General features: G+C 39.5%; 1 protein-coding gene across 1 annotated transcript in view; it reads left to right on the forward strand.

The window, feature by feature from the left end:
- Positions 1–25978, forward strand: part of adcy1a (adenylate cyclase 1a) — a 295596-nt gene that overhangs the window by 195724 nt on the left and 73894 nt on the right. Inside the window, exons 9-12 of the mRNA XM_048608131.1 lie at positions 1916–2071; positions 7015–7209; positions 22143–22240; positions 22341–22425. Of these exons, the coding sequence (XP_048464088.1) occupies positions 1916–2071; positions 7015–7209; positions 22143–22240; positions 22341–22425 (534 nt within the window). The remainder of the gene's footprint in view (positions 1–1915; positions 2072–7014; positions 7210–22142; positions 22241–22340; positions 22426–25978) is intronic.

The following is a 25978-nucleotide window of genomic DNA, read 5'->3' on the forward strand; positions in this document are numbered from 1 at the left end:
TTACAAAGTCAGACCAATTGAGTTGTACACCTATAAAATTTTCTTTACACTATCTATCTGAGCAAGTGAACTTCCCCTTAGGGATGTCAGTGCATGAAGGCCTCTGATTAATCTTAGTAACCATTCTAAGATTTTCAGAAGTTTCGAAGTATGTGAAATTATGAAACAAAAACAGAAGATGCAAAATGTAATTTAGTTTATGAATGATTTGTTATCTTTTCTCTGCTGTTCTACCTCCTAGTGAATAGACCTGTTTAGCTTATACTTTAATTTGTAAAGTCAGTGTTCTCAGTCATTTTTCCTTTGAAACCCTCTTCCCCATCACACTTGCGTAGTACAAAACATTTCCAGAAATCGTGTTGTGCTAATGTTATACAGGTAGTAAATCACATTAGATATTACTTTTTACCCCAATGAGAAATGTCACGTGTACCAAATCCTTTGGTGGAGTTCATTAGGGAAAGACTCAGAATTGCATCCATTGACCCCTGTGCTGCAACATCACAGAAAAAAGCATTTCAACTTTCACATAAAGGAGCAGCAAGAGTTGTTTAGGAAAGGGCTCTTAGATTACAAAAAAAGGTTAGAAATGGTACATTTTCAGATCATCCATGCTATTATTGAACACTCACAAGTCAAAAATGGTATTGGCTAGTCAGCTGGCAGAGCTCCCTGTAATATATAACAACAATATATTTTCACCAAGCAGGTGAAGAGCAAACCCTCCAGCACCAATTTGACACTCCCATTCTCATTTCATGTACCAACTAACCAAAGGGGTTCTTTTAGTAGGTCTGCCAATTTGATGTCAGTTAGTATTGGTTTGTAGATAGTTTCATGCTTTGGGCTTTTATTCAGTACAAAAGGATCCAGCCAACTCAATTTATGCTACAAAATGCATTGAGTTACAACATAGAAACAGGCCATTTGGTTCAATTTGTCATTTGTTCATGCTTAGCAAATAGATCTAATCACATTCACCAACGCTGTTCCCATAACCCTTCAATCTCTCCCCCTACATCCACCTATACAACTTAATAGTGGAGGTTGATCTTTCATGCCTAAGTATTAACCCTGGAAATGAAAGTGACAGTCTCACAATTCTTTGTGTGAAGAGGTTTCTGCTGACCTCATGTAAGTCTTACAAGTTTTAACATTAAGTAGTATTCATTCTGTGGCTCCATATTTTTGACTCCTCAACAAATAAAAAGTATTTTATCTACCTGATGTCTTTCTTACATAATTTTAAACAATTTTACTATATTGGCCTGTAATCTATCTTGTTACAGTTAAAAACCCTCTATGTTCTTGTGGATTTTGATAGTTCCTTTATGTGTTCTTTCATTAAGTTTAAATAGCATTCCCTGTGGAAGTAAGTTCACTAATTTGCACATGATTCTAACTGAGTTATTAGTAAGGGCTAATATCATTACCTCTTGCATTACCTCTTGCATCTTCCCCTTGCAATAAAGGTTAGAATTTGATTTGTTTTCTTTTAGGCCATATGAACCTGAAGTGTTAACTTTATTGTTGTGTGCACCTGTGCCCTCAAACCCTCTGCTGTCCAAAGCATCAAGTCTATTTCCATTCAGTGTATAATTGCTACTGTTATTTCATTTTATCAATGCTATCACCATAAACTTGCCGACATTGAATTCCATCTGCCAGTTATCAGTCAATTCCCCATCATATTAATATCTGTTATCCATTTTTTTTTGGTCTTCTGGAGAATTAAACACAAACTTTTACAGGCAGCATAAAGGGTGAAGAATTCCAAAGTTTGAATTTAGATTGGAACCCCAGGCCTTAAAGGTGAAAGGAAGGCTTTTAAAAGTAAATGTAACATTGTCTTAAAACTGCATTATATTGCTTGTTACAAATATGTTTAGCACTGACTATTTTCTCTCTTCGGCAGATTTTTCCGGGTTTGATTCTCTCAGACATAAAACCAGCAAAAAGGATGAAATTTAAAACTGTCTGTTATTTACTTGTTCAACTGATGCACTGTCGTAAGATGTTCAAAGCTGAAATACCCTTTTCCAATGTGATGACGTGTGAGGATGATGACAAGGTAAGCATTTTATTCAAATTTTGTTGATGTGTCTCACTGCTTTTTTCCTCACGAGATCCTTGTTTGACAAGGAAATGTGTCAATGAGGAAGTGTTGTTTTCCTCTAACCCTGCCTATTTCTTTTGAAAGCCATTGCCTTCCATATGTTCTTGTGCAGTAGAATCGTTCAACATGCCCATTGTGCTGATTGAAAGCTGCTATTTATTTCTCCACTCATCACCCTACCCAGCTGGCATGAATTGACTGAAGCTTTTGTTGTTAGTTTCCTGAAAGACCATTGCACAGATGTGGATTAACATCAGCAAAAGGAAGATACTAATTGAAACCTAAATATAGGCTCCTGCTACAAATTAGGATATTTAAATCTACGATCACTTTTATTAGAAGAGTTTCTTATATTTAAATCATGGCAATTGGAGAGGGTAAAAAAGATTTGTTAGTTTGTAGGTGATTGAATACAGTACTTTAAGTAACTTATTGAAGTGATAGATTTTATGGCACACAGACATCACAGATGAGCGCATTTCAATTTCCCAAATTGCTTGTTTTCAGTGGAACATTTATAAAAATTATTTCCAAGTAAATTATTTACTTCTGGTATATTGCTATTTATATGTAGCTTAATAGGTTATTGTAGAATGTTGCTCATCCAGCTAGACAGATCTAAGGCCAAACTGACTGGCATTCCACAAATTTTGCCTTCAATAGTTGAGGTTTGATATTTTTTGGTCAGGCTTTAAATTGCAGTACTAGGCATGAGTGTTGTATTTCAGCGCAAATCAAACCTGGTAGAGTCCATCTGAAGCCATGCAATGACAGTGGCGGTAGAGAACTCGCAATTCTAATTACCTTCATCTACCTATGTAGCTTGCTGATTTTAAATATTTATTGCCAGGAGGCAACAGATGAAAGAATATAGAAAAGGAAATAATGAAGTGAAACCATCAATAAAGCAGGAATGTAATGTTTCTTTTGCCTGCAGTGTAGTGTTAAGGAACATTGCAGTAAGACCATCGCATTTCATTTTTGTGAAAAATGGAACTCCAGAACCGGATAATTTTTTAAAAATCTAATATGTAATTCCATTATATGTTTTACACTACACGTCAAATAAAAGCTGTCATTTCACTGATACTCCAGGGATGGTGGGACTGATGTATGAGGAGGGATTGACTAGGTTAAGATTATTTTCACTGGAGTTCAGATGAATGAGGAGGGGTCTCATGGAGACTTATAAAATTCTAACAGGACTGGACACGGTAGATGCAGGGAGGATGTTCCTGATGGTGGGTGTGTCCAGAACCAGGGGTCACAGTCTGTGGATTCAGGGTAGACCACTTAGAACGGAAATGAAGGAGACATTTCTTCACCCAAAGAGTGGTGAGCCTGTGGAATTCATTACCACAGGAAGTAGTTGATGCCATAACATTGAATGTTTTCAAGAGGCAGTGAGATATAGTATTTGGGGTGAATGGGATCAACGGTTATGGTGAGAATACAGGATTAGGCTGTCAAGTTGGATGATATGCTATGATCATGATGAATGGTGGAACAGGCTCAAAGGGCTGAATGGCCTTATCCTGCTCCTAGCTTCAATGTTTCTATGTATCTCTGTGCTTCAGGTGATAACAAAGTGTTATAAACTGAATAAACTATGCAAACCAAATGGTACAAAGCCCCAAGAATCCTAGGAATCAAGGATTTTTTTCGTCCCTTTTTTGAGACACCACTGAAACAGATGGGACTTGGATATAGACCTTCTGGTTCATAGGTGGGAACACTGCCACGGCTCCACAAGAGTCTTAAAAGTCAAAATTTCTCACTTCAGCTCCAGAAGGGGATCAGATTTGTAATCCTGGCTCTTGATTGGCCAATTACACATAATTACTAAAACTCTGTAACTTGTACCTCTTGGTATCAATCAATGAACTACCTTTTCTTGATGAAACTCACGAGTATTTCATTACCTACCACTGTTAACCAAACAGGCCGTTAGACTCAGTACGGAAAGGTGAATTGGTGGCAGCAGTAGGCCTCAAGGCAAGCTGCCTGTGTTTGGTTGCGCAATCATACAACACTCCAAATAGTCTTTATAGCAACATAGAGTCTATTCGAAGAAACAATGAACTACATCTTGTTTTACTCCAAAAGATATTTCTTGTTTGACTGAAAAGTGGATCTCTTTGTACATGCTAAACCATATGAGGCCCTAAAGAGCTAATACAGTGGAGATATGCCTGGCAGCACACATAAGTATTATTTAAATTAGCAGGCAGCACTAAATTTTATATATTATCTTATGAGAATGAATGGATGCAGGTTAATCGTGGATTACAATCCCTATGCCTGCTTTTGGACCTGATCCAGTTCTTTGCCATTATCTTAATCTGTACAATACTATTAATGCTCACAGGCTGCTGTGTAGCATTGAATCTGGGTGACATGGCTGACAACACGTGAAAATTTTTCTGTTTTTGTGTTTAGACTACATTGCTAAATGCAATAAAATAGATGTGAAAATAATAGTCTTAGAGTTGAACTGCTCTTATGAGCTTACTGAATCATTATTTCAAGACTTTCCAGAAGACAGAAAAGCAATTTGCACAACATAATAAGGAGTATCAAGACAGTCCACACCTTCAAATTTATAATAGGTATAAATACAACAAACTAATGATTTAATTTGTTAAAGATCAGTGGGTGGTATTGTTCTGTTTGCAATGTGTTTGCATGAAAATCAAGCTCTCATCTTTAAAAGGTTACTTTTGCATGCAAAATCATTTCCTGTCCTTATTTTTGTAAAATGATCCAGCAAAAGATATGACTGAAAAATGTTATTATCAGGATTGTTGAATCACTTATTATGGCACTCAAAGATATCTGTTCAATCTGTTTCCTACAGTGTGACATGTTCCTTGACCAATTAAAACACCAGGCACGTTCTTGAAATTAGGGGTTGCAGGGTGTGAGAGATGGAGAATCTCCTTATAGAAAAGTCTTTGTCTGGACTGAGATGAAGGAAGACAAGAAGCGGCTGTAGGCCTGTCTGAATAGCTGGCACTGCAGCCTGCCATTGGGTATCTGCCTCCAAATTGTTGAACTGCTTCCCTGTCATATAAAGGAGATGCAGACTGACTGACTCTCAGTCAGTCTCATTGGTAGTCTGCTTTGAGGAACCACTGGGCCCTAAATCCACTTCCCCTAAATTGGCTGGTATTGGGAATGGTGTCAGGAAACTAGCACACCAGAAAGTGCTAGTATCTTTCTGTTCTGTGTGCCTCCGTTTCATCCATAATTGGGTTTCAATTGATTATTTGAATTTTGAACTTTGAATAACGCAATGTGTTTTAAAGGCCGCATTAAAGTTCTTCCATCATATGTTTGCTTAAAAATTTGATTAAACAGAAATCTTATTACCACATGTGTACAGATAGCTTCAGAACTCCCAACGCATGCCCTGTCCATTACATGAATGGACCATTGATATAATGCCCTTTGCTCAACGTATGGAAAGCATGCCCGATATTATGTGTAAGGTACATGCACAGCAACACTGTCGGTACTTCTTTAAGATCCTTTAAATTTTAATTTTAAGGATACAATGCATTAATGTCAGCAAGGTGCTGCAGCACCTTTCGACCAACTTGTAAGATATCCAAATAAATTTAGTAAGGCAAGAGATTCCCCAATGACAAAGATATCCCAGTATGAATGAATTCCATCACTTCATTCTCCCCCATCACAGAAGGTGCAGATGTTGGCCAATTCTGCTAAATGAAGAAAATTGTTGCAGAAAGCACATTTACTGATCAGATGTAGCAACCACCAAGAATTTGCCTGTAATACAGTCAGTGTGGGCTGGCAAGCAGGCTTGAGTGGGCAGCTTGTTTTTAATAATGTTTTTAAATGGAAGGAAAAGGCGTACTAAACGTTGAGGGTGAACTCTCTGCATCTCTGCCTCCCCCCACCACCAAGAAGATAATTGTTCCTCCCCACCCTACCTTAATGGCTGGATTTTAAAACTCACTGCCACCTCCCCCCTCCATCCAATGACATTGACCTACCTTAGTTTTCAATCCATTGAGACGTTCAGCCTGGGCCTGTATGCACCAATCCAGCCCACCCACACCATGTTATAGCTGTAGAGTGAGCTTCTTATCATTCTACCAGCTGACAACTGACTTTCCTTTGGTGGGGCGGAGACATGGACAGGCACTCATCTAACCCCTGCACTGCCACTCCACACGCACACAAACAAACACACACACACTTCCTAAAATTCTGGCCACAGATTTGAGTTTTAAGACAAAGTCCAATGACTAAATAAAGCTTAATACCTAAAAGTTATCAATCCTATGTTATAAAATCGGTGGATAATGTGAGTGATTACCTTGCATTTAACATTAATGTAGCCTTAATGGCTTTGAGATGACATGGTGTTGATGAAAATTTCACAGATCCTGCGTAATATTCATTATAGAAAGCAGTGATCCAGGACAAAAAACATACAATTCATGAATATTTAAACTTGTCTTTTTAATTGCTGTTCTTCACTGGACATAACTGACACAGAAAATGTACAGTGACAAATCTGCATTTATATGTTTTACACTCTTTAAAATTGATGTGCTTCTTCTAGTCAGCTTTAGTGCAATGTGTAACATTCTGTTAACTAAGTTCAGGTAAAGGTAGAAAGGCTGCATCATATCCAATACAGTGGAAGCTATTATCTGGCGAATACTTGATTGCTAAAGTAAGTGAAGAAACTATCAAGACCAACTAAACAGAGGAAGCAAGAAGATTTTCTATCTCCCATCCTAGTCTCTGGATTAGAGGGTTCTACACTGGGGCAATAACAATGGTATGGTTTGAAAATTGAACTGTAGAAGAGTGCTCTTTCCTCAACTTGTCACTAACTAAAATATTTTCTTTTGTTTACAAAGAGAAGAGCATTGAGGACAGCATCTGAAAAAGTCAGAAACCGATCATCTTTTTCTGCAAATGTTATGCACAACACTCCAGGAACGCGAGTGAATCGATATATCAGCCGGTTAATTGAAGCTCGACAAACAGAGTCTGAAATGGCAGATTTACATTTTGTTACCTTAAAGTACAAACAAACTGAAAGGGAGCAGAAAGTAAGTTTTTTTTTATATATATATAAAACCAGGTAAACATACAATGTGTTTTAAAGTGCACAGAAGCCTATGTTAAACAAAGAATTTTGTAGGTTTTCATCTAAGTGCATCTTCTACATCGCCTGGGTGGAGCATCCAAAGAAAATAACACAGACTGCTTTACAGACAACCATTCTAACCCATGGTGTTGTAAATATCAACAAGTGGGAGAGTTGTATACAGTGGCTCATGGAAAATCAGCACATAAGCACAATGGCTTTTTAATTGACCCACCTAATTATCGTTTTACTTACAGCTTTGTGCCTAATTAATGTCAGTAGACAGGATCATGTCATGTATTTTCATTTCTGGTTAAAGGAACAGTGAAAGCATCCAGGTTGGTAGAGTTAGTATGGGGAGACACTAGCCTGCTGCTATGAAGTCAACATAGGCAATGGCTGCACCCTGCTTCACTTACCCCAGCTAGAATGTACACTCAGTCTTCTGGGAGCTGAAGGGAGATAATCTTCCCTAATGACATGAGGCAGAATCTTACAGTTAGCTCAAAGAAGGCCTTGCTTGAGGTAGTCCAGAGGTCAGCAGCAGGAGCACGGTACCGTGTTCCTTGATTCAGTACAATAAGCAATTTATTAACATATACAAGGCAGGAAAGCTGCATCTTTATATCTCTGCAACCTGTCATGCTGTTTTCTTCAAGCACATCGCCCCTCATGCCAATTTATCGTGTATGCATTTGTCAATGCAATTACTTGTCTCCCTATCTATTCATCCACCACTGTCAGTCCCATTTACCTTTATGTATGGTTATATCTGTCCTTTGTAGTCACACACAAAATGTTCTGGCTGTGCTGGGATGAACACATGCCTTTTATCTCTTTCCGAAGTATATTGTTTTCCATGTGGAGAATAGAGAATACAAGGGAGACAGTGAACACATGCAGAGGTAGAGCTGATGGAATTTGTCGAGTCTGGCCAACGTGGCCCTCAGAAATGGCAAGATGAAGTTCTTCCAGATATGTAGTGGTAGAATTAAATGTCATCCAAGCACAAAAAACTCAGTCATGTTGGCTTGTTGTCAGCTACACTCAAATATGATTATATTTGAAGAGTGATGAATTCAAGCATTCACAGAAATGTAAAAACTAAGAGCAAGAGTAGGCTATTCGGCCCTTCAAGCCTGCTGAACTAATCAATATGACCATGGCTGATTATCCAACTTGGTGCTCTATGCCCATTTCTTCCCCATACCCTTTGATCCCTTCAGCCCTAACAACTATATATCTAACTCCTTCTTGAAAATATTCAATGATTTGGCTTCAACTACTTTCTGTGGCAGAGAATTCACAAGCTCACTACTCTCTAGGTGAAGAAATTTCTTCCAGTTTCCGTCCAAAATGCTTTACCCATTATCCTTGGGCTATGACCCTAGGTTCTGGACTCTGCAGTCATTGGGAATGACCTTCCTGTATTTACCCTGTCTAATCCTGTTGAACTTTTACAGGTACTATGAGATAGCTCCCCTCATTCCTCTGAACTCCAGTGAATGTAGTTGGAACCAATCCAGTCTGTATATACCAGCCCTGCTATCTCAGGAATCAGTCTTTGTTGCTGTGGTTCATGTTAATGTATTCACATATCTTTTGATCTAGTGGGGGCATCATGTAAGAGGTGAAACAAGTTTCCCATGATGACAATAACTACTTAGATGAGTTGACTCTGTTCTGAAGGTGCACAATCAAATTACTTGTTTAGATCTTGTGACAGTGCTCTTTGTAATTTCTTGGGTGAATGATGGCACATTACTGGGTTTTCACCCAGTGACTTACAACTCCTATCTGAGCAAAGCCAATTGTGAAATCAAGGATGCAGTCCACATTGAAGGCTATAGCCCTCTCCAAGTTCTACTCAGCTGTACTTCGGCCCCATTGATGGCACAGCAGCAAAGTGAGTCTGAATGGCTTGCTTGTTGAGAGATTGGATGAGTCTATCTCAAGCATCAGTGACATGATATCATAGACTTTGTGATGAAGAAGGGCCAGCAGAGGGCGGCGATGACAGTGATTGGTGCTTGGGGCGAAGATTTGCATCAACGCAGTCACCACCACCAAACAGGGGTTTGAGGAGGAAATGTTGTCAAGGGAATAGACAGGTGTTTCTGTGGCCACAGACTAAACTTCAGGATGTTGTGTTGCTTCCCTGGTGATAGGGTCAAAGATGTCTCGGAGCAGGTACAGGACATTCTGAAGGGGGAGGGTGAACAGCCAGTGATCGTGGTACACGTAGGTACAAACGGCATAGGTTTAAAAAAAATGGATGTGGTCCTAAAGGCAGAATATAGGGAGCTAGGAAGAAAGTTAAGAAATCGGACCTCAAAGGTAATGATCTAAGGATTACTACCAGTGTCACGTGCTAGTTGAAGGAGAAATGACAGGATAGACTGGATAAATATGTAGCTGCAAAGATGGTGTCAGGGGGAGGGTTTCAGATGCCTGGGGCATTGGGACCGGTTCTGGGGGAGGTGGGATCTCTACAAATTGGACAGGTTACACCTGGACAGGAGTGAGACTGATGTTCTGGGGGAGTGTTTGCTAGAGCAGCTGGGGAGGGTTTAAACTAATATGCCAGGGGTATATAAAGAGTCTATGTAAAACTATGTAAGAGCCTAAGGAACCTATGTAAAGAGCCAGAGAAGAAGGCAGCAAGGACAGAAACAAAAGATAGAAAAGGCAATAAGAAAAGTGATCGACAAGATTCAAACAGAGCTATTGAGAAAAATAAGGAGGAAACAAAAGGACAAGCTTAAAGGCTTTGTGCCTTAATGCGCGGAGCATTTGCAATAAAATAGATGAACTAATTGTGCAGATAGATGTTAGCGGCTATGATATACTAAGAATTATGCAGACATAGCTGCAGGGTGACCAGGGATGGGAACTGAATGTCCCAGGGTATTCAGTATCTAGGAAGGACAGACAAAAAGGGAAAGGTGGCGGAGCGGCATTGTTGGTTAAAAAAGAAGTTTACACAATAGTGTGAACGGATATTAGCTCTGACAATGTGGAGTCTGTATTGGTAGAGTTGAGAAATATCAAGGGGCAAAAAACATCAGTAGATGTCATATGTAGACCCCCAAACTGCAGTGGTGATTTCGAGAATGGCATTAAACAGGAAATTAGAGATACATGTGATAAAGGAACATTGGTGATCATGGATGATTTTAATTCGCACATAAATTGGGCAAATCAAATTAGCCACAATGCCATAGAGGAGGAATTCCTGGAATGTATACGGATGGTTTTGTTGACCAATATGTGGAGGAACCAACTAGGCAGCAGGCCATCTTAGACTGGGTACTGTGTAATGGGAAGGGAATCATTGCCAATCTAGCTGTGCAAGACTCCTTGGGCAAGTGTGACCATAACATGAAAGAATTTTTTTTATCAAGATGGAGAATGAGGTTGTTGATTCGGAGACTAGAGTGCTGAACCTTAATAAAGGAAACTACAACAATATAAGGTGTGAGTTGGCCTTGATAGATTGGGGAGAGTTACTTAAAGGGATGACGGTGGATAGGCAATGGCAAACATTCAAGGTACACAGGGGGAACTGCAACAACTGTTTATTCCTGTCTGTTGCAAAAGCAAAATGGGTAAGAAGGCCTATTCACGGCTTACAAAGGAAGTAAGAGATAGTATCCGATCCATAGAAGAAGCATACAGATTGGCCAAGAAAAATAACAAATCTGAGGATGGGCACCAGTTTAGAATTCAGCGAAGGACCAAGGGATTGATTAAGAAGGGGAAAATAGAGTATGAAATTAAGCTTGCAGGGAACATAAAGACTGACACTAAGAATTTCTATGTGAAGAGAAAGAGATTGGTAAAGACAAATGTAGGTCCCCTACAGACTGAGACGGGGGAATGTTTCAATGGGGACAGAGAAATGGCTGAGGAACTGAATATATACTTTGGTTCTGTCTTCACAAAGACGACACAAATCAGATACCAGAATTGTTAGAGGATGCAAGATTTAGTGAGAGGGAAGAACGGAGGGAGATCAATATTAGTAGAGAAATGGTGCTGGGAAAATTGTTAGGATTGAAAGCTGACAAATGCCCAGGGCCTGATAATCTACATCCCAGAGTACTCAAGGAAGTGCCTCCAGAAATAGTGGATGCATTGGTGGTCATCTTGCAGGATTCTATAGACTTTGGAACAGCCCCTGCAGATTGGAGGGTGGCTAATGTCACTCCAATATTCAAAAAGGGAGGTTGAAAGAATATAAGGAATTATAGACTGGTGAGCCTACATTGGTAATGGGGAAAATTCTTGAATCCATTGTCAAGGATTTTATAGCAGAGCATTGAGAAAGCAATGGCATGATCAGACCAAAATCAGCATGGATTTATGAAGGGGAAATCATGCTTGACAAATCTGTTGGAATTCTATGAAGATGTCACTCAGGCTCTTGAGTAGATTTGTAGCTCGGGTTGTGGATGCTCTGGTTGGTTGGCTCGCCAAGCTGGTTTGTTAGTTTGCAGACGTTTTGTTACCCTACTGGGTAATGTCATCAGTGCAGCCTCCAATGAAGCACTGTTGTGTTTTCCCACCTAGTATTTAAACTCTGGGGTCTGTTGGATTTGATTAGCTCATTTCTGGTTTTCCTTCGCAGTGGTATATGTATAGGGTCTAGTTCTATGTGTTTGTTGATGGCCTTCTTGGTGGAGAACCAGACCTCTTGAAATTCCTGTGCTTGTCTCTGTTTGGCCTGTCCTAGGATCTGGTGTTTTCCCAATCGAACTGGTGGTTCTCCTTATCTGTATGAATGGAGACGAGTGAGTATTGGTCGTGTATTTTTGTTGCTAGTTGATGTTCATGTATTCTTGTGGCCACTTTTCTTCCTGTCTGTCCAATGTAATGTTTGTCGAAGTCCTTGCATGGAATTTTGTATATTACGTTGGTTTTATCCGTAGTAACTAGTAGAGTTGACAAATGGGGGCCAGCCGATGTAGTATATTTGGACTTTCAGAAAGTGTTTGACAAAGACCCACATAAGAGATTAATGCACAAGATTATTGATTGGGGGAAGTGTATTGAGATGGATAAGAAACTGGTTGGCAGAGAGGAAACAAAGAGTGGGAATTAATGGGTCCTTTTCAAATTGGCAGGCAGTAACTAATGGGGTGCCACTGGGATCAGTGCTGGGACCCCAGCTATTCACAATATATATTAATGATTTTGGTGAGAGAACAAAATGGAACATCTCCAAGTTTGCAGATGACACCAAGTTGGTGGGAGGGTGAATATGACAAGGTTGCAGAGATCCTTCAGCATGATCTGGACAGGTTGGGTGAGTGGGCAAATCAATGGCAGATGCAGTATAATTTGGATAAATGTGAGGTTATTCAATTTGGAAGCAAAAACAAGAAAGCAGATTACTACCTTAATGGCTGTAAATTGGGAAAAGGGAGTGCGCAGTGGGACCTGAGTGTCCTTGTGCACCAGTTGCTGAAGGTAAGCATGCAGGTGCAGCAGGTGGTAAAGAAGGCAAATGGTATGTTGACCTTCATTGCGAGAGGTTTTGAGTACAGGAGCAGGAATGTGTTGTTACAGTTATACAGGGCCTTGATGAGGTCACACCTAGAATATTGTGTGCAGATTTTGTCTCCTTTTCAGAGGAAGGATGCTCTTGCTCTCGAGGGAGTGCAGCGAAGGTTTACCAGGCTGATTCCGGGGATGGTGGGTCTGACGTATGAGAGAGACTGACTAGGTTGGGATTATTTTCACTGGAGTTCAGATGAATGAGGGGGGATCTCATAGATACTTATACAATTCTAAAAGGACTGGACCAGGGTAGATGCAGAGAGGATGTTCCCGAAGGTGGGTATGTCCAGAACCAGGGGTCACCATATAAGGATTCGGGGAGATGATTTAGGACGGAGGTGAGGAGACATTTCTTCATGCAAAGAGTAGTGAGCCTGTGGAATTCATTACTACAGGAAGTAGTTGATGCCAAAACATTGAATGTATTCATGAGGCAACTAGATATAGCATTTGGGGTGAATGGGATCAAAGGTTATGGGGAGAAAGCACGCTTAGGCTATTGAATTGGATGATCAGCTATGATCGCGAAGAATGGCAGAGCAGGCTTGAAGGGCTGAATGGCCTTCTACTGCTCGTATCTTCTATGTTTATATGTTTCTATGAAGTCATCTCCAAAGTCCTGCGTGGAGAATAAAAGCCAGCAATCCCATGCGTGTATATAGACATGTTCCATTTACTCCAAGATAATTAATGTCACCTTAAGTAGTCTGAATAATAGCCAAAGTTTGATATTTCATTGCTATAATTGTAGTGATTGTAACAAGGTCAACTAGGTGGACCTCATACTTATCAATTCCCTGAGTGGGGATGTTAATCTGGACCAATCATGGAGCCCTGGCTGACAGATATAAACAGTAGTGTCAGAGGGTCTGTTCCCTGTGAGAGCTGGCTCTGAGGAAGCTGGATCAGTGTCAAGGACTCTCAATGTGTAAATAAAGGGCAACTTGGTGACGGGATACCGGCCTCTGTGGACTTGTTTCACTAATAATCTGCGAAAACATGTTCTACAGACATTGTTGACTGGAAATTGTGGGTGCAGTTGAGAGAATTAGTGGTGAACGTGGACATGGAAGTTAGAACTTCACTCTAAACACTTTTATTTCTCACGCATTCATCCATTTCCCTGCACCGCACCCCCAGAGATGGAGAGCTTGGTGACGTGATGTAATGAAAACAGTCTGTCTCTCAACATCTGTAAAACTAAAGAATTGGTCATCGACTTCCGAAAGGAAGGAGGAAAACACACCGCCATCTACATCAATGGAGTTGAGGTTGAGAGAGTGAAGAGCATCAGGTTCCTCAGAGTGACAATAACTGACGACCTCTCCTGGACTTCCCATGTAGATGTGACAGTCAAGGAGGCATAACAACACCTCTTCTTCCTCAGGTGACTCAGGAAATTTGGCATGTCCATAAGGTCCCTCACCAACTTCTACAGATGCATCATTGAAAGCATAATGTCTGGGTGCATAATGGCCTGGTGTGGCAACTGTTCTGCTTAGGACCTTAAGAAACTACAGATGGTGGTGTGCACAGCCCAGACCATCACAAAAGCCAACCTTCTATCTACACCACATGGCTTCTGATGCCAAGCTCTGGTCTTCAACCTACACTTAATGTTCAGTTATGGAACTTCCATGCCTTTTACCTTCTACACGCTATACAAAACTAATGAACCCCATAATGACAAATGAATATGGAACAACATTTTAAAAATAGTCATTTATTTCTAACTTTCCACCATGTCAAAATAAAAGTGTCCATCATTCAGACCTTTTAAAGTATCGGTGATGTCACATTATAGAAAGATGTGAATGCATTGGTGAGAGGGCAGAAAAGATGGCTTAAAATAATGGCTCCTGGGATGAGTAACTTCAATTATATGGGTAGATTAAAGATGTTGGGACTGCTGTCTTTGGAGAGGAGAAAGCTAACAACATCGGGTAGAGGTTTTAAAGATCATGAACAGGCTGGAAAGAATAGATGAGGAGAAGCTGTTCCCACTCATAAAAGGAATAAGAAGAGGGCATGGATTTAAAGTGATCTGCAAAAGAAGCAAGAGTGAAGAGTAGAAAAAGATCTTTCACTCACTGAGTAGTTACTGTACAAGATGCACTGCCTGAAAGCGTGATGCATGTAAGCTGAACTAAGATATTCAAGAATGCATTAAGTTAGAAGTCACACGACACCTTCTGATTTTGTCCACCCCAGTCCAACCCTGGCAGCTCCACATCAAGAATGCATTAGAATATTGTTTGGATAAAATGGTCTGCAAGGTGAAAAAAAAAACAAAAAACAAAAAAAAAACAAAAACGTGCGCTATGGCATTATGCTCATTTAATGAGCCAGAGAGGCACGGTGGCCTGAATGGCCTTTTTCTGTGCCGTAACACTGCTATCATTCTGTAACTTACCTCATCAAAGTCATTAATATATTGTGTATAATTGTGCCCTTAACGCTGATCCTTGTGGCACACCACTAGGTACGTGCTGCCATTCTGAAAATGCTCCCCTTCTCCCAACTCTCTATCTTCTATTAATTAGCCAGACGTCTATCAATTCTAATAATCTACTTCCAACACGAGCTCATCTTATTAAATAGCCTAACATGTGGTACCCCTTGTCAAATGTCTTCTAAAAATTCCACATGTATTACGTTCACTGCTTCTCCTTTATCTATTTTTTTTTCCTAATTAACCTCTCATAGATGTTATTACACACCTCTGGAACTGGCTGGACTTGAACCTGGGCCTCGGAACTGGTTCTGAGGAAGGGTCACCGGACCCGAAACGTTAACTCTGTTTTCTCCTTCACAGATGCTGCCAGACCCGCTAAGCTTTTCCAGCAACTTTGTTTTTGTTCAATAACATAAGTCTCCTGTCACACTGGTGGACTGACATTTGGAGCAAATCTGTCCTTTGCTTGTTGACACTGTGTGCTGGGTATGGCCTCCTGTAAGCTGCAGTCTTGACTGACCCAGTCTCTGAAGCGGAGTTACAGGGGGCTGTTGGTGCTGTGCTTCCTGCAACTGGTCATCTTAGTTCTCAGAGGAGATCCAAACCAGCAACATAAGTGGCACCGCTTGTCTGATTGATCAGAGCCCCAAAATACAAGTAAAACCTCTGAATTGCTAAAATGTGTATATTGTCATCATAGATATTGTGAAAAATCTATTTTACAAAAACCGTTGTGAGTACTTAATGGCAAGACTTCAGCCCCCATGATTATTGCAATGTTCTCACCTGGCTTCCACTGATGAGTTCCAGAAAAGCCATGGACCAAAAATTACATCATAAACCCATGTCAATATTTCTGTCATTGAATGATTAATGTACTTCAATTGACAACACACCTATCCTGAAGGGACTGCATGTACACAACCTGCAGCAAAAATGAAGATGTGAGTGCATTGTAACAGGTTCCCAAATGAAATGTTTCCTTAACTAACCCTCCACTCATACAGTCACCCGTGTAAAATTCCCTCATCCACACCAACCCCCTACCCCATCTCATTTCTCATTATCTCCTGGTGACGGATGAGGAAGAATCTGTCAGCACTGATTGCTATCCTTTTGCCTAAACTACAAGTGTACATGAATTGCTGTTGGACCCAGTGGTATTATCTTGATTGTAAAAAATCTCTTGGTAAAACCAGCTTTCTAGATTCATGTAGGGAGATGGTGAAATACTATATCTTAAGTCAATGCCTGCAAGAGAAGAGGGGAAAAGAACACTGTCATTGGCTCCCAAGTTGTTGAATTATCTGCTGCAATCTTTGATAAAGCGGTGTACAGAAATTCCTTAAAAGTGAGTTAAAGGCGATATGGAAATCACAAGTATGCTGGATGACATGTGAGGAGTAAAGCAATGCTAGAGGGCTGTCTGACTGAATTTCTGATTCCCTGTAGTAACATTTAAGAATACCGTATGCTAAATTAATCAAAAGCAGATTTGTTGTTTAAAACAGTTTTACTTAATTGGCTAATTTCATTGCTATAAAGACTGATTTCTGTGTAGAAAATGTCTTGTAGTTAAAATAAAGACCAAATAAATTAGATTTTTGTTTGCAAATAAACAATAATCACGATCACAATGGGTTTTCATGCACATATTGCAAAGGAATATTCCAAAGTACTTCCTCCCCTTACTTGCTCTGGATTTTCTTTTTTGTTGCCCCCTTTAAGGACAATATAGAGTGATGAAAAGTTGAGGTGGAATGATGAGGAATGGTGATTGGAAGTGGAGAATTGAGTCATTCTCTTTCTGTCAATTTTGTTTGTATTTTTTAATTTTGTAAAATCCACACATGAACATTCCAACAGGATTCATTGCATAGTTACAAACTGTGTGAACTTTGATTTTTTTCCACTCAATAATTCAGGAACGGTAGGGGTGATTTCTCCCTTTTGCTATTTGTACAAAATTATAAGGGCAGAGATATGGTTTGTGATTTCTACAAATTCTGAACAGGCAAACTCCTTCTCAAACAAGACTTTCTTTCAAGTAGCAAACAGAGAGGAAATAAATCTAGTATCGAGCCTGATTTGATGATCAACTTGTCAGTGCTCTACAATCTAGTTTGGCAGTATACTTACTCTCTGGACACTCAGAGGAGCTTAGAAATGCCTGCAGGTTAGTTACAGAAGGTGAAGGTCATTTGACCCTAAAGTTTCCCATTGCATAATCTAGGTGCTTGTTAAATGATTCAACCACTTATCTGATAGCCCATAGGACCATAAAATGTAAGCAGAAGTAGGCTATTCAGCCTGCACCACCATTCAGAGATCATAGCTGAACTGATAATCCATGCAATCATTTACTCTTCTTTTCCACTTAACCCTTGACTACTTTACTGATTAAAAAAATGGCAATCTCACCCTTAAATATCCATAATAACCCAGCCTCTAGAGCTCTCTGCAGTAGACAATTCCACAGATTCCCTACCTCCAGAGAGAAGAAATTCCTCATCTGTTTCTTAAGTGGGTGACCTTTCATTCTGAGAAGGCCAGCTGGTTCTAGATTCTTCCACAAGGGGAAACAATCTCTCCACATCTACCCTGCCAAGACCCTTAAGAATCTTGTATGTTTCAATGAGGCCACCTCATATTGTTATGTACAGGTCCTACCTAGTCAACCTCTCCTCTGTTTATTTGAAAGGGATTTTTTCTGGTAAGAGCTGTAAAGCCATCTTTTAGCAATTTGAACCTACATCATCTTATCCTGCCACATTTTAATTTAATTCAGTGTTCCTGATTTACCTTTCCCAAACTTTTAACTCTCATATACTTCTATAAGATCATCTCTTAGACATCTCATTACAATGCTGAAAAGCCATTGTTATGTAAGTTTTCTTGATAACGTGGACATGTGACGATGGATCAGCTTTGTGCCACATTTCTGCAACATCACCAAAGCCTGTATATCTTTTGCTTGTAGCCGAGTGACTTAAGCAGTACTCTAAGTGTTGTTTGAACAGGGAATTGTACAGTTAGATGGCCAGTTTTATTAACTTGTTCTGTTTTTGGTTATGCTGCCCAGGTTGGACATGTTTAATGTTGATTCAAGAGAACTTTGTAAATGTAATTCGTCATAATTTCATTACCATTCGGGAAGTCTGTATCCTGCTTATTTTATTAATGAAATGAAAATCAAAATGGTTCTCCAGTGATTTCCACTGCAAAGCCTCGTCAGTATTTCTTTTCTGTGTGTTATTTCAGTTTGACATAAGGACAGGTTTTTATGGGATTATATAATACAAGACTATCAGGTTTTAGCAAAAAATGGAATATTTTGTTAGTTTAGAGAAATAATGTTTTACTAAAAATCAAAGCATTTTTACTGCAGTAGCGTAACAATATGTAATGCCAGAAACTAACGAGCCCAAATACTTGTGCTGCATTATCTACAGCCATAGAGAATCATGCAAGGTTGTTCATGCATTATAAAGCAGTAACTCAATCAAAAAACAACAGAGGTGGTAGAGGTAACAAGGTGTAGAGCTGGATGAACACAACAGGCCAAGCAGCATCAGAGGAGCAGGAAGGCTGACATTTCGGGCCTAGACCCTTCTTCAGAAATGGTAGAGGTGACATCTTAGGTGGTCATAATGTCACTAAATATTTTGCACTTCCAGTCTCAGTAATTCCCTTTGATTAGGTAGATACTGGTTCGTTACTAGAATTCACTGGCTTGTTAGAGTTTGCATTTAGATGGATCGTTTCATATCTCCCTTAACAAATGATGGTGTAGCTGTTCAAACCAAGGAAATTTGAACCCACTGATTTTAATGTGCACATATTACAGCATTGCTGTAGCTCACCTCATTATCAGCATGCATAGGTTTTGCCCTCTCCATGTTCTAAACAGACCAGTGCCTATCCAGATGTGACATGCATCGTGAAAGTAATAGCCTAATTTGTTTGTTTTCTTGAAAAATGATATCTGAGAACTGTCCAATATTATATGGGAGTTTGTGTTTTCTTTTCAAGTGTTCATTAGGTACTAAATGCCTTAGATTTCACAAACAGTTTACAGTTGCATCTTTGTTCTCTTTAATGGCAAAACACAGTATTTAATACCATACATGTTACACTAACTGATTTAATTTGTATATACCATTCACTGTTTTCCATTAAGGCCTGGATTTTGAGGCTGAAATAATGATGAAGTCAATATTATTGAGTAAATTGGACAGTAAATTCCACTATCCACACATCTGTACTTGAAACAAGGAAATCAGGATGTTGCTGTCTGAGTACCTTTAATCTAGCAATAGCTTCACTATCCTAAAATCCCAATGGGAAACTTAGCATTTAATTACTTGTGACATTGTGGCACTCAGTCAGCAAACACACCAAAAAAAGTAGGACTTGTCCATTCAAGCATATTTTTTTTTGGTAAGTCTTAATTTCTCGCAAACAACCTTGATGGCATTGAAACTTTTCATTTACATGGAGTCTCTTTATTCAGATTTTAAATATTGTTGAATTTTTTTAAAATAGGGTACATTTTGTAATACTTTTTCTTAATTGCATCTTTATCACCCTCTCTTGATTTTTCTCAATTCATGAGACGTGGGTATTGCTAGCTAGGCTAGCAATTAATACCATCCCTTAATGCCCAGAGGGCAGTTAAGGATCAACCACATTGCTCTGGGTCTGAAGTCACATGTCAGCCAGACCAGGTAAGGACGACGGATTTCCTTTCCTTAAAGGATATTAGTGAATTTGATGGGAATTTTACACCATTCGACAGTTTTTTTAGTGAGTTCAGATTTCATCACCTGCCATGATGGGATTAGAATCTGTGTCTTCAAAATTTTAGCCTGGGGTTCTGAATTATTAACCCAGTGGCATTACCACTACATCACCATCTTCCCCTTTTCTGTATCTGTTTTTTTTTTTCATTAAATATTCTGACTTGCACCTTCTGGCTTAGATTCTGCAAGCTACAAAGTCAACAGTCTCCATTTATGGGTATGGTGATGGTTTGCGTGATGAAACTGTGCAATTAAAATTTGTGCCTGGAGCAATCAAACAAAGTGGTGCCTGCTATTTAGGTGATATTTGTATACAATCCAGCAGACAATGCACTGTTTAGTGACTACAAACCTCAATGGAATCCCAAGTTTATGGAAGACTAGTACTTCTTATTACCAGTCTATTCTTCCTTAAAGGGAGATGCATTCTGGCTGCAGCAATTAATGGAAGACATTCTAGAAGAATGTCTGACCTAGATGCGAGTAAAGATGACGTGATATGAGGTGGTGGATATTAAGGACTAGGACGAAACTACAAGATTAACTGCTGTGTACAGTTTGACAACAGTATGCTAGCCAGAGTAACTGCAAGTTTTAATCTGAACTGTTAGGTTAATTTACATAATCTTTTCAAGTGAATTGAATCCATACCACTTAATCTGTGTTACTTACCAATAACACTAACTACAACAAAATCCTGCAAAGTAGTGAACAGGGTATTGGGTCAGCACCCTGATGATCTGCTCAATGATCTGGCTTCTGGCCTCAGAGCTCTCATTGTACACTTGCTGGACATTTATGGTTTGCTCATGAGATCCTGAGTCTTGAGGCAGGGGCAAAACTGACTGCCCTTGTTGCCCAGCAGCCGCCCACTTGTTTAAGGTGGGAGCTGAAAGTTTGCGGGAATGGCAGACTGACACAGAATTTGAACAACAGGATTGCTGCCAAGATAGCAGGCATTCACCAGCCTGATGTAGTAACTTGTAGTTACCTCATGTTGTAATCCTGGCAAAGCTGTATGCACGCTGTTCGGAGAGAAAACAAGACCTCTCACCTCGCATAAAGAGTGTCTGTCATCTCTCTGATGCAGCAATAGATGGTGACCTGGGGGATATTACAAATGTTCCTGACTTTAGGAAGGAATGATTTCAATATAAAACAACACAATTATCTTCACAGCCACTAGCATTGTCATCTTCATCTTGTTCTGAAGTTGAAGGTCTCGTTGCAAAAATTGACAGTGTTCTTTGAGCATCTTCTCCATGGAGAGAAGGTGAGAGACACTGCTGCTGACCTAGCTAAATGCTTAAAGAAGAGCCCAGGTGGATAAGGCTTCCTGCTGAGATTCTTCTCCCCTTCCCTGTGTGAGTCAGAGTTCTGATGAAAGTGACTGATGTGGTTCATTTTACTGCAGAACACATGTTCATCAATGTGAGATTAAAGCTGGAGATGAAGCGGTGAGTTTGAAATGGTAAAACTGGTATCGAATCGTGATACCTTGATGGAACACCTTTGTATATTTCCAGCATATACTCCAAACACCTGTATTAATACCCCTGGCAAATATGCTGACTGCAGTGAAAGTGGATACACATGGCACATGTTTCATTTTGGTACCAGAATGGCACTCTTAGTTCCCATGGCATTGGTGATATAAGTGCACATTTTATGGTCTGCATTCATGATTCACTAAGGAGCCTTCAAATGGGATACTCTGTTGCTTACTCTTCTCACACAGATTCCAGTAGATGACCCCTGCTGTTTCAGTTCTTTCGTGACTAGAAATTATAGAATAAAAGAAGGTCATTGGGCAAATGAAAATACAGTAGGATGACAAACATTCATTTGCCATTGATTACAAAATCTAAACCAATATATCAACATTAATCATGATCTCAGTCAAAAGGAAAACTATACTTGTGTCTTATTTTGAAATCATTTTTGATTAAATACATCCAATCTCTAATAAGCATTTTGCTAGTTTTATTTGTCTAACCCCTAAATACACTATGGTGGGTGCATAGTGATTTCTTTATAGTTCACAATGAAGATTTTCTTTCGTTCTTATGCCCACAGTATCATCAACTTCATGATGAATATTTTACCAGTGCAGTCATCCTCTCATTAATACTTGCCGCCTTATTTGGCCTTCTGTATCTTCTCATAATACCACAGTAAGTAATATGCTCTATACTTTAATATAACTGCCCTTTCAAACCCAACTGGCTGCTGTTTATTCAAAAGTATGAACTTGTTTCCTATTTTTTCATTTAGGAGCACGGTGGTCCTCGTCCTCTTGGTATTCTGCATTTGTTTCCTGGTTGCTTGTATTATGTATCTCCATGTCACTCGAGTGCAGGTAAACGAGGTTTAATTTTACAAATCTTGAGTATTAAATGATCCATGTAACATATTTTCTGGTATGAGCTTCCAAATTAATGCACAATTTTTCTTCATAACTTAAGAAGAGAGTACTTCAAATTGGGAAGAGTTTGGGATACTCTTGCAATTGAATTGAGAATCCTTTCTGTTGAGGGAAACAATGCCAACAGTTTTCGAACTGCATACACTGTAGGTCAAAAGTTCTGTTGAATCCTGATTTGGTTTTCAAATTTACTTACTTTAATTAGTCTTTGGAATAAGGTTATGTAAGATTACTAAAGGATCTTGATCAGTAAGGCCAGTGGGCTGTGGAAAAGCAGGTGGAGTTTAACTTGGATAAATGTAAGGTATTGCATTTGGTAAAACAAGCAAGGCCAGGACTTATACAGTTAATGGTACGGCCCTGAGTAATGTTCTTGAACAGAGAGTTTGGGTACATCATTCTTTGAAAATTGCATCGCAGGTAGACAGGGTGGTTAAGAAGACATTTAGCACGCTTACCTTCATTGCTCAAACTGTTGAGTATAGGAGTTGAGATGTCATGTTGAGGTTGTACAGGACATTGGTGAGGCCATTTTGGAGTATTGTGTACAGTCTGGTCACCCGACAGTAAGAAGGATATTATTAAATTGGAGAAGGGTCAGAAAAGATTTACCCCAGGATGCTGCCGGGACTGAAGCGTTTGAGTTATATGACGAGACTGGATAGGCTGGGACATTTTCACTGGAGCATGGAAGGTTGAGAGGTGACCTTATATAGCTTTCTAAAATCATAACCAGCATAGCAAAGGTCTTTTCCCTAGGGTGGGGAAGCTCAAAACTAGGGGGCATATTTTTAAGGAGAAACATTTAAAAGGAACCTAAGGGTAACTTTTTCACACAGAGGGTGGTTTGTGTGTGGAATGAACTTCCAGAGAAAGTGGTGGATGAAGTTACAGTCACAGCATTTAAAAGGCATTTGGACAGGTGCATGAATAGGAAAGGTTTGGAGGGATAAGGACCAAAACACAGACGAGTGGGATTATTTCAGTTTGAGAAACTTGGCCAGCATGGACAAATTGGTTGAGAAACTTGGTCAGCATGGACAAGTTGGACTGAATGGTGACAAAATGACAAAATTTTCCATTCCCAATAGAATTGTTGCTTCCTTTTGATAAGTCATACAGCACAGAAAATGACCAATGTCCATATTGTGTTAAGTGCAGGAGATTATTTAACTTTGCTGATTGAAGTCTACATTAGTAGACATTTTTGCATTCTTTAGATACAAGTGATTTTATTATACATATTGTATCTATTGTACTAATGCAGTGGACGAGTGTGCCCGAACCATTACTGTTCAAATACAATGCTGGTGAAACGTAAGAAAAGCTAAAAAATGTTATCGGTATGCTTTTTTGAGGCTAGTGGGAATATAACTGCATCTTCTAACTCCACACAAATACTGCGATCACTAAAGGCCTGTCCATAACCTCAATTGGGATTGGTTTCTCCCACACCTCCAAACCTGCACCACATCCTTCCACAATTGATCTACTGCAGGGCAACAATTTGGCAACCACATCTTTCTTACTGCATTCAAATGAGACCCAAAATCGCTCAAGTGTTCCACAGCTCACTTCTGACATGGCTGATTCTCAGGTCGATGCCTCATCCCTCTTCTAACCTTAAGAATTATACTTGTTGAATAATGAAAATGCGGAGTCTTAATTTGTTTCTGACATTTTATTTGTAATGACATTCAATTTGCAATATGCCAGTAGTTGGAGTGTAGAATTTGCTATCATGTGCCTTATTTGAGGTGATTAGCATACATCAAATTAGAGTAATTTTAGACAGATACTTAAGGGAAAAGGTACAGAAGAATATAAAAGGATTGGGATGAAAATGTAGATGGTCTGATTAGTAAGTTTGCAGATGACATGAAAATTGGTGGAGTTGAAAATAGTGAGGAAAGTTTTCAAGGTATACAGCAGGAAATAGCTCAGTTGGAAAGTTAAAAAGAGAATTAGCAGATAAGATTTAATGTGAGTTTATGCATTTTGGGAGATCAAATGTAAGAGGAAAGTATACAATAAACACCTTGACCTTTAGGAGTATTGATATACAGAGGGGTCTTTGGTACAAGTCCATAGTTCCCTGATAGTGGCACCACAAGTGGATACGGTGGTAAAGAAGGCATGTGGCATGCTTGCCTTCATTGGTCTGGGCATTGAGTATAAAAGTTAGCTCTATAAGACTTTAGTTAGGCCACATATGGAGCATTGTGTGCTGTTCTGGTCACCACACTATAGGAAGAATGTGGAGGCTTTGGAGAGGATGCAAAAGAGCTTTACCAGGATGTCGCCTGAATTAGAAAGTATTAGCTATAAGGAGAGGTTGGACAACTTGGATTGTTTTCACTGGAGTTTTGAAGGCTGAGGGGTGACCTGATAGAAGTATATAAGATTATGTGAGGCATGATTAGAGTTTGTAATTGAAATCTTTTTCCCAAATATAAAATTGTTGCAGTGAGGGGGGGAAATTTTAAAGGAGATGTGTGAGGTAAGTTTGTTACACAGAGCATGGTAGGTGCCTGGAACACACTGCTGAGAGAGTTGTTAGAAGCAGATATGATAGCAATGTTTAAGAGGCATTTAGACAGACAAACGAAATAGAACGGGCTGGGAATAGAACGATATGGACCATGTACAGACAGTTGAGGTTGGATTAAAATAGCATCGTGGTCTGTGAAGACATGGTGGGCTGAAAGGCTTGTTCCCCTGCTGTACTGTTGTATGCTGTATGATATATTGATGGAGTTGGGATGTAAGTGTGATTTCGCTGTTTGAACATTGAGATTGACATGTTAATTCTTTGCTCTAAATGTGATGCAAAGTCAAGCACCATGAGATTGTACAGCCAGTCGTTTACTATACTAAATACCACAGGCATCTGAAGAATCCTGTTGACACAATCATCTTTGACAAGTCTGCATGACTCACATGAAATGGCAGAGAAGTTCATTTAAGTGTGTTAACTTCACTTGGAATTGTGATTGATGGGAGAAAATGTTTACGTAAGTTGGATGGAATGAAGAAGGAAAATCACTGAGATTGACAGAAGAATAATGGTTTGTCTAATTGGGGTAGATGGAACAATGAATGTGCTCCAAGTTTAAACTTAAAAAAGAAAAGCAGATTTTTATTGGACTTCTATCAAAGACCTGAGCTCTGGAATTGCCTTCCCAAGCCTCTCCATCTCTTTTGTCAACATATTCCTTAAAACTTACCTCTTTGACCACATTTTGGTTATCCACCATAACATCTCTTTTCATAAATCAGTCATATTTTGTTTTATAAGCTTCTGTGAAGCACCTTGGGACATTTTATCAGTCCTGTGTGAACACACATTGCTGTCATTCCTGTTTCTAAGTCATGCCTGCCTCAAAGATGTTGTATTAGGAAGAACCCCAATGCCTCAATCACTTCCCAAGTGTTACCTCATGTAGTCTATGTAAATAACAGCTCCTGCAGCTACTAACTGATATTC

This window comes from Rhincodon typus, chromosome 2 (genome assembly GCF_021869965.1).
Source record: "Rhincodon typus isolate 14 chromosome 2, sRhiTyp1.1, whole genome shotgun sequence".
Lineage (NCBI taxonomy): Eukaryota > Metazoa > Chordata > Chondrichthyes > Orectolobiformes > Rhincodontidae > Rhincodon > Rhincodon typus.